This window comes from Sinocyclocheilus grahami, unplaced genomic scaffold, assembly GCF_001515645.1.
Source record: "Sinocyclocheilus grahami isolate Dianchi unplaced genomic scaffold, SAMN03320097.WGS_v1.1 scaffold139.1, whole genome shotgun sequence".
NCBI lineage: Eukaryota > Metazoa > Chordata > Actinopteri > Cypriniformes > Cyprinidae > Sinocyclocheilus > Sinocyclocheilus grahami.
The window spans coordinates 931,949-941,522 of record NW_015505318.1 but is presented as its reverse complement, the minus strand read 5'-3'; the positions used below and the strand labels follow the sequence as shown (position 1 = coordinate 941,522).

Genomic DNA, 9,574 nt, shown 5'->3' with positions numbered 1-9,574 from the left:
CTTTGCTCTTTCAGAACTGAAGGAGTACAAAATTCAAACAAAATGTTTTTTACAAGTCTATACATAAATACTTTTCCAAAAAGGGCAGAAGTAGAATCAATATTCCAAACACAAATGCTGTGAAATCACTTGCATGACAATACATTGATGAACTGTAAATGAAGTGGTTCCTAACAAAATGAAAATTGTACTTTTTTCCCCCTTCTTTTTTATTACATGCACCTCAAATAAACAGCACTACTTTTGAGCATAAAAAGAGGCAAAGCTGGACATGCACAGCAATGTAATATAGCAGAGGATCTGCTGACCTCTGCTGACAACCCGACAAAATTGTTCTGAATAACTAGACAGTTGCATTCTGAGGGAAAATCAAAGACAACAATGTACATGCATATTAGTAAGACAGCGGTTTTGAAAAGCTTTTCATAGAGCATCATAAAATCAAGTGTTTTAAGGTTAACATTTTCTTGAAGCTATTTACACAAAACAACTAGCATTTATTAGCTTTGCTAGACAACTATACTTGTATGGCATTTTGAAACAATCATCTACAAATTTGTCTTTAAAAAAAATATACAGCTGAATATTTGAAAGAAATTGATGGAAGCCACAACATCAATCAGCTCTGTGTGTCACTTGACTGTGTCCTGTGGTAAATCAGCACTGCAGGCTCCTGACAGAGGTTTTGAATGCTGTACATTTGTCCTGTAACAAAAATTAAATACAAGTAAAATAAAATGTGGTAAATCAAGAACACAAGTTATTATTATTTAGTAATAAGTAAAACCAAATTTCTGATTTAAGTTTTCACTCACCAGCGGGTATCATCAACACTTGTCCAGAATTGTAGACTGACTTTACACCATCAATATCAACACGCACACAACTTGAGATAATGCTGAATACCTTAATAAAATGAAACAGTGCTGTTGATATATAATCTAAACAGTGTGGAGTGTACTCCAGCTTGGAATGATGAAAACGTCATATAGGCAAAAAGGGATAATAAAACAAATAACTGTCTTGTAACCTTCTCATGAACTTGTTTTTACAATTATATCTCAAAACGGATACTGGTCACTATTGTGGTTATGCAATTAACAGATATAAAATAAAATACACTTTCTACTCACAGAAACCGTATCAAGGTCCACTTGTAAGGGTTTCTTCATGAATGACCCCAGCAGTATCTTTCCATGTGAGAAAGAGTGGCTCTGGAGGTCAACCACGTGGCCCATTGCTCGGCCTCCATAAGAGTGCCAGTGGAAGTCATCAGGACTAATAACTCGCCCATCTAGAATGAAGAACAAAAACACTGCATGTGAATCAGCTATATGAAGCAAGTCACAAGTGCACTGAAAATAAGCAACATTTTAGGCTGCCGAAGCACATGTAATTATATTTGATACTAACAACCACCCCCAATATGATTGTGTCTTCATCTCACGTTCTTTATGTGATAAGCGTTAGATGCTTCACAACCGAACCTCACAGCGAGGACCAATTATCTGTGGGGTGCACTGTGTGACGCATTTGAATTTTCTACTTTAAAGCGCTGTGGAAGTCAAACATCTCAAACTGCTAGACTGCCACAGCATTACAAACAGCAACAAGGAAAACAGAAAGGGAAAAAAGTAATGCACACACATACATCACTATACATCACCCAAATTAGAATTTTTCATGGTTTTACTGAGATAACACAAATAGTAACTTATTTTGACATAAATGTCATAGATTCAGGTTAAATAATCTACTGAGGGAATTAAGCACTTCATTTGCATTACAATAGTAGCGGTTGTACTTATAGTTTCTAAATGGGTTTCATAAATACTACAGTTGAATAGAATACCATTGAGACCATAATTACACTGACATATCATATGTAGTAACCCGCTATGTCATATCATATGTAGTACCCAAAATGTGCAAGAATCTCAAATATTTTCTGCAATAATCTAAAAGCCTAATGGGTTTTTGTTAAAACCCAGGAAAACAGGACAATGCTATCTTCCATGTCCTACAAAAATACGCGCTGTATTAGGGGAGTTCCATGAATTATGGACCAAGCTATCAGTTTTCCTCATTTGTTCTGTTTTAATGCTCCCTGTATGCTCCTTTAATGAAAAAACCCTGTTGAAAAAAAAAAACCTTTAGACATTCCAAGAGATGATTTAAATCATTAAGCATGATGAAAGGAGAACAATGTTAAATGGTCGAAAACAAATGTTTTCATTGGAAGCACATTCCCAACTCAGTGAAGTGATCCACTCATGGGTATAAGTCATACATAAAAAAGTTAAGTTAGTTCCCAGAAGTTTGTGCTTTAAAGTAAAAATCTGTATTGAATTCAAAAGGCTTCTGATGTTTTTAGAATCAAAGACAACTCATATGTTATGTAAATATAAAACGCAATTATTGATTGTAATTAGGTAATTAGCCAACTTGTACATGCGAATGAATGTGTACTTGAGAAAACCACTCGTGTAAAACTACTAACTACAAAACAACACCACTAACACAAAGGTTAAGGCCATGACAAACCAAGCCCACGATCGGTGAACGTTGGGCCACCGTTGAAGAGGACTTACAAATAAGGTTCATCTAATTTTACATTATCATAACAACATAGTCGTCTGGAATGAAGTAAGTGATCAACATGAATCATATTCAAAACGGTAAGCAATCGCTGCTTTGTTTATGGTTTATATATCTGCAGTCCTATTTTTGGTTTCTCTTTTTGAATGGCGAATGTCGACTACTGCCTCATGCTGATATAGACAGTTATTTACGCATGTGCTCGTTGGTTGCTGGTTTTAGTTTTAAGGTGTGTTAAAGCTCAACTTTATAGCCCAGACTCATGCATCATGAGGTGACAACACAGTCTGCATTTGCCACCACTAGCACTTTGTTGTCAGTTTGGTGTGTGACGGCCTTTATAGGTTCAGGCCCAAGTAGGGGGAACACCTTTCCTGTCATTATTGTACCTATGAATGCGTCACTCAACAAAAGGCTGCTCGGGCAGAGTGTCACCATAGCCTGGCTACTACACCTGATATGTAAATTAGTCTTGTGTGTTGATTTAATGCATTTGTAATGTGTGTAATGTCATTACCTTTAGAGGCTGGGGGCCACAGGTGAGAGAACCACTCATGCAGATTGTTCCAATCTTCTTCCTCCAGGACAATAGGCTGCAGTGGAGGCCCACAGAGATCGCACTGCGCCAACACTCGTGGAGCCTGTCGCCCATGCGGCATCACTCTAGACGATGGCATGTCTGAAAATAAGAGTCATGGTTACAAACATGCTGTTAAAGCTGCCAGCTGTAGATCGATTTTCTCGATAGACACATGGTTCTGTGGTACATTCAAATCACTGTATGTTTTAGAGGCCTGACAGAGTTAAACATGCCCAAGCAGTCATACGAGTTTGATAAACTTATATTCGCAATTCCACTTGATGGCACAGAAAAGACAGACTGCAGGTTTACAATATTTTGCACATGAATACTTACTAATATCATCATCCTCCTCATGTCGCTGAAGCTCAAGCATTGATGACGGCCCACTTCTGAAAGCCACGTCACTACACAAGCATAATTTAAAATAGTGATTATTTGCACTGGCCACACAACAGTTATTTTTATCCTAATAGTCTGATGCAGGGGTTAGACAAAGGTAAAAATATAATATATAACATCAATAAAACCAACTCTTTTATTTTAATATAGTTTATTCTTATGATGGCAAAGCTGAACTTTCAGAAGCCATTACTCTTGTCTTCAATGTCACATGATCCTTCAGAAATCATTCTAATATGCTGATTTGGTGCTCATTAAACATTTATTTTTATTATTACAGTTAATGTCGTTGTGGATATTGTGATATCGTGAGCATTTATTTAACATATAGAAATCATTTGTAACATTATAAATGTAACTACTGTCACTTTTGATTGTGTCCTTGCTGAATTGAAATATCAATTTCTGCTTTCATTCATATAATTATTGCATTATTATATTAAAAGTATTATTGCTAGAGATATACTATACTGATACAAAAAAGACCTTGTATAAAATCTATTTTAAATATATAGTATGCATTACAAGATAAACTGCAGATGTATTTGCAGTATTTACACTCATTTGTTTAGGCCAGGTATCTGCCTTTAATAACTCAACTTACACATCAGATAACACGTTGGGTCCCCTGGATACTCGGACACTTGGTTTGTTTCTGGTCCCTGACGGCTCCTCAGTAACACCACTGGTGAAGCCAAAAGAGGCACGGCTGTTTCCCTGCAGCTGATCGTCACTTTGGGCCATATTCTCACTCGAGTGATCTGACTGGTCCTCAAGAGAGCGAAGGAGGTTTCTGCGTCCCTGTTTTCTGCACCTTAGTCCACTTTTTACCATGTTTTCAGGTTTTTCAGATGCAAAAATAGCATTCATTGAGGCTAAAGAGCGTTTGATTGATTTTGGCGTGTTGATGATGTTTCTTTTTAGGCTCCTGGTGTGATTCTTTGTTTTTTGTGATTTCATTGAATTTCCATCCTTATTAATCACACCACGTAGAGGAGTATTTGTTAGTTTGGACTTTTGTGGAGAAGAACTGCGAGGTGTGGGAAGCCCTTCGACTGGTTCCTGAGACTGTGGTGCCTCCCACCAATTGGAAGGAGCTTTTCTTTGTCTTTTCTGTGGAACGTTGTCTGGCACAGAACTGTCTGGTCTTCTAAGAGAAGATGAAGTCTGTTTCTGTGCAGATCCAGATTCACGCGAGTAGACCCAGTCAAACATTCTCTTCTCACCTGTTTTATTTATAGGAAGAAACAGTAAGTACAAAAACTTAAATCAACAGAAGTACAAGTTTGGGAATGAGTTTACCTCTAAGGAGGTTGTGCTGTCTGTTAGGACTACACAATTCTGGACTAATCTCTGCATCATTCTCATTCGGAAAAGCTCCCACTTCCTCTCCTGGTGATGCCACTTGAGGTTGAGTGGGTGTTGATTTTGGTTTCCTTCGACCACCTGTTTTCTTAGTAGTCTTCTGCTCAGCTCCAGCATTATGTCCATCGTCACCTGCTATCTTCTTTTTAGCACTGTCCAACACATTGGGAGTCTTCTGCTTTTTCTGATTCCCCTGGGCAGGCCTGATAGACTGCGTTTCCTCAGAATCAACAGCAGCTTCTTGCTTTGTTGATGCTTTAGTACTGGCTTTCGGTCTTTGTGCCGTATCCAACGCTAGCATTGGCTGAGACTCTGTGGTACTTTCATTCGGGCTAGAGAGCCACCACTCTCCTGGAGGTCTCCTTTTCCTCTTGCAACACATAGGACTGTCTGAAGAAATGTCAGATGCTATTGTTGGTGGATCCTGTGATTTTGGTTCCACCCTTTTTGTCTCCTTTCTCTTCTGTTTTTTGTCTGGATCCACAGCGTCTTCCTTGGGTGAAGATCGCTTATTCACAGCTACAGTGCAAAAAAAAAAACATTGTAAGTTTTCATGCACTCTGCACTGATGGTTATTAAGGATGCCTAATCTCCGAGTTGGGAGTATTAGATGTCTGTCTAACCAAAATAATAAAAATATGCTTGCTGTAATTACCAGTGCACTGCATAATTAAGCAAATGTCGGAGGAACTAACCTCTCGTTTGTTTCTCCTTTTGCTCATTGAGGGCAGGTGAAGGTTCATGCTCTTGCTCCTCACAGGAAGGATCTATTTGTTCCAACTCTTTTTGTTGTTTAGAAGTTCGTTTCTTTGTCTTAGAGGCAGTTTCCTCCTTTTTGTTATTCTTTCTTTTTCTGTTGGATTTTGTGGAGTGATGATCTGCTGCAGCAGTGTCTTTATTGGATTCCTTCTTAGATTTTGGTCTGGGTCTCTCCTGTTTAGATGATTTTGATGATTTCTTTGTGGCTCTAGACTCAGGATCTAGGATTTCTTGGCTGCCACCTGTATTTGTTTCATCTTTGTCAGAAATATCAGCAGGCTCAGGTGCCTTGCTGTTTGCACGTTTCTTTCCTGTAACCATCACACAAAGAAATATTTCAAATATAAATCACATGTAACCTTTAAATATATCATATAATTTTTTATTTATGAATGTATTATAAACGTAAAAATAAATTATTGATCAGGTATATGCACTATAATACAGTGCCCTTAAAAAGTAAAAGGTATGAATGTTTAAATGTGTCAAAGGACTGACTTTATACATTCACTAAAAATAATTTTGGGATTAATTGATTATAAATATTGGTATATGATTATTAAATATGATTCAGAAAATTTAATAATACTGTTGAAAAGGTTTGGGGTCACAGTCAGACCTTTTTTTATTTATTTTTTTTCAGCAAGGATGCATTAAATTAAAAATAAAATGCTGTTCTTTTGAACTTTATCAAAGAATACTGGGGAAAAAATGTACCATGGTTTTTACAAAAATATTGTTAATAATAAGAAATGTTTCCTGAGCATGATTTCTGAAAGACCATGTGACACTTTTTACTGGAGTAAAAAAAAAAGAATTTTTATACACCATAAATCTAAGATTTCATAAAAGTGTGATTTACCTGTCGACACAGTTTTGCGTCCCTGTACAGTTTGAGAAGAGGTCTGATCAGAAATTCTGTCCTCCAGTGTTTCAGTTACAAGGTCTGCTCCATCCTCAACACTATCATGAGTCACAGGGCCTTTGCCACTCTTTTTTGAGGCTTTTCCACGTTTTTCTTTCAGTTTCTGTTTACCAGACTCCATTTGCACTTTGTTTCTTTTGGCATCCTTCCCATGCTGATTAATCGTATCTGTTTCACTCTGTGAGAGTTGATCTGTAGAGTGTGGCTCTGTAAGAACATTCTCCTTTGCGGTGTCTGCTGGGACAGGTCTTTTGTTCCTGCTGACCTCTGCCTTGCGAGGGATGACAAAAAGAACAGGAGCCTCGTCGTCTAGGATCATGAAATCCTCCTCTAAATCTACAGTTGGAGGAGCTGGAACTGCTGCTGGTTTCCTGGAACTCACCAATGAAACCATGTTACAAAAAGTAACAACGACACGTGGTTTAAAAGGTTAGTTCTCCCAAAAATGAAAATTAGCCCATAAATTACTCACCCTCAAGTCATCCTAGGTGTATATGACTTTCTTCTTTCAGACAAATCCAGTCGGAGTTATATTAAAAATTGTATTTGATCTTTCAAGCTGTTTAATGGCACTCAGCGGGTGTTGCAGTGCATCAGTCCAAAAGAAGTTAAATAAAAAGCACCCATCCATAAAAAAAAAAGTGTCTCCCACGGCTCCGGGGGGTGAAAAAAGGCCTCCTGTAGCCAGTGATGGGCACTAACGCGTTACTGTAATTTGATTACTTTTTTAGTAACGGAGTAATTTAACGCGTTATAATTTTCAAAATAGTAATTAGATTATAGTTACAAGCCGAGGTCTCTATACATTACTGCCGCGTTACATTGCTGACAGAATGCAGTTTTATAATCTAGAGATTGTAAAAAGAATGTAGCACACGAGTCAAGTACCAGTGGATTAGAGACCTGCTACCGCGAGACCCGACGCAACAGCAGTGCGGCGCGGGAGAAGATGGGTGAGTGCTGGTGCGGGCGCGTAGACACTCGTGTGTGTGCAGGATGCGGGAGAATAAAATGATTCACGGGACTCCCACAAAATAGAAATATCTAAACATAAAATATCTAAAACAAATAAATTGTTATTCATCTATTGCACAAAAGCAACATGAACTAACATAAAATATAAACGATTAACAGGTGCAAGCGTATACAGACTTTCTATTTAGGCTATAACACGTGTTTGCAGCATGAATTTCATGGAGAAAAAAGTAACGTAACTAGTAGTGTAACTAATTACTTTTGAAATAAAGTAATCAGAACAGTAACGTGATTACTTTTAAAAGGAGTAATCAGTAATTTGATTACATTTTCAGAGTAACTTGCCCAACACTGCCTGTAGCAAATCGATGCGTTTTTGTAAGAAAAATATCCACATTCAAAACTAAATAATCACTTTAATGTAGCTTGCGCCAACAGTTGTACACGGAAGCAGCTCCGGGCGGGTGACGTATGAGTTCAGCGATGGGCATGAAAGTAATCAGAACAGTAACGTGATTACTTTTAAAAGGAGTAATCAGTAATTTGATTACATTTTTACATTTTCTTGCCCAACACTGCCTGTAGCAAATCGATGCGTTTTTGTAAGAAAAATATCCACATTCAAAACTAAATAACTAAATAATTGTAGCTTGCGCCAACAGTTGTACACGGAAGCAGCTCCGGGCGGATGACGTATGAGTTCAGCGTTGCGCATGCACTGGTCAGTCTCGTGAAAACCAACGTTTGTTAACAGGAGCAAAGGAAGCAAAGTTTCCTTACTTTAGCAAAGAAAAACCAGTCTCCTCTTGGCTTATATCGAAATCCTCTGACATTCTTCTTTACAAATCCTCGTTTTGTACTTCTAATTCGTGACTATTGTTTTGATCTCTCCCCTGCGTTTCCGCATTTGTCACTTCTGAGCGGCGCATGCGCAACGCCGATCTCATACGTCATCCGCCCGGAGCTGCTTCCGTGTACAACAGTGAGCGCAAGCTAGATTAAATTTATTATTACGTTTTAAATATGGTAATTTTTCTTACAAAAACACACCGATTCGCTACCGGAGTAGTTTGTTCACCCCCCCGAGCTGTGTGAGACACTTTTTATTAAGGATGGGTGCTTTTTATTTCACTTTTTTTGGACTGATGCACTGCAACACCCGCTGAGTACCATTAAACAGCTTGAAAGATTTTTTATATAACTCTGACTGAATTCGTCGGAAAGAAGAAAGTCATATACACCTAGGATGACTTGAGGGTGAGTAATTTATGGGCTAATTAAAATTTTTGGGTGAACTAACCCTTTAAGATCAGAAACTAGGGGTGTAACGATTCACTGTTTTCTCGATGCATCGATTACAAACCTTGACGATGCAATGCATTGATCTTGAAACATGGATTTTTGAATCGTGAATTGCCGATTTCGGACAATAATCGATTTAAAACACTAAGAATCGAATCAATTGTGATTTCTATAGCGATTCAATGCTTTCAAAATATATACACAGTAAATTACTACTAGCACAAATTAATGGAGACCTTGAACAGTGTTCGTGCCCTCGCATCTCTCCTTCACGCGCTGCACTATTTCCCGCCTGCAGTGACTGTCACAGGATTGCGCTCGCGCTCCGTTCGTCTCACTGACACATTTTTTGAGCAGCTGATGTGTGATCTCTCCTTAGTAGGCTACTCGTGGCCAGTAATGCTAAAGTGAAGTAGTTTTACTTTTCTGTAGTTTTTCAATGGCTCTCGGTCATACCGACGACATTACCTGAGCAGTCGAAAGCTGCGTAGGCTATTTATTGCATGGACGAAGCAAAAATTTAAGTGTCTAAAGCATATGCACAGTTCCATTGAATGAGAAATGTGTTTTAACAATGTTGTTAAACCAAATGTACAAAGGAAACCGTTAAAATAACCACAGCTTTAACAACAACCTTGAAATAAGAGCGCAAGGTTTATCTGATAATC

The 9,574-nt window shown here is 38.1% G+C and overlaps 1 protein-coding gene across 3 annotated transcripts in view; it reads right to left on the bottom strand.

Annotated features, from left to right (window-relative positions):
- Positions 1-212: 212 nt before the first annotated feature.
- Positions 213-9,574, bottom strand: part of LOC107591247 (serine/arginine repetitive matrix protein 1-like) — a 17,493-nt gene continuing 8,131 nt past the window's right edge. For 2 of the 3 annotated variants that reach the window (XM_016280361.1, XM_016280359.1), the window contains 9 exons: positions 6,567-7,006; positions 5,641-6,015; positions 4,883-5,464; positions 4,185-4,806; positions 3,515-3,585; positions 3,116-3,277; positions 1,134-1,294; positions 816-906; positions 213-705 (listed from right to left, as the gene is read on the bottom strand). In XM_016280361.1, coding sequence (XP_016135847.1) covers positions 620-705; positions 816-906; positions 1,134-1,294; positions 3,116-3,277; positions 3,515-3,585; positions 4,185-4,806; positions 4,883-5,464; positions 5,641-6,015; positions 6,567-7,006 — 2,590 coding nt within the window. In that variant the 3' untranslated portion in view covers positions 213-619. The remainder of the gene's footprint in view (positions 706-815; positions 907-1,133; positions 1,295-3,115; positions 3,278-3,514; positions 3,586-4,184; positions 4,807-4,882; positions 5,465-5,640; positions 6,016-6,566; positions 7,007-9,574) is intronic. The other variant, XM_016280360.1, reaches the window with a different exon arrangement.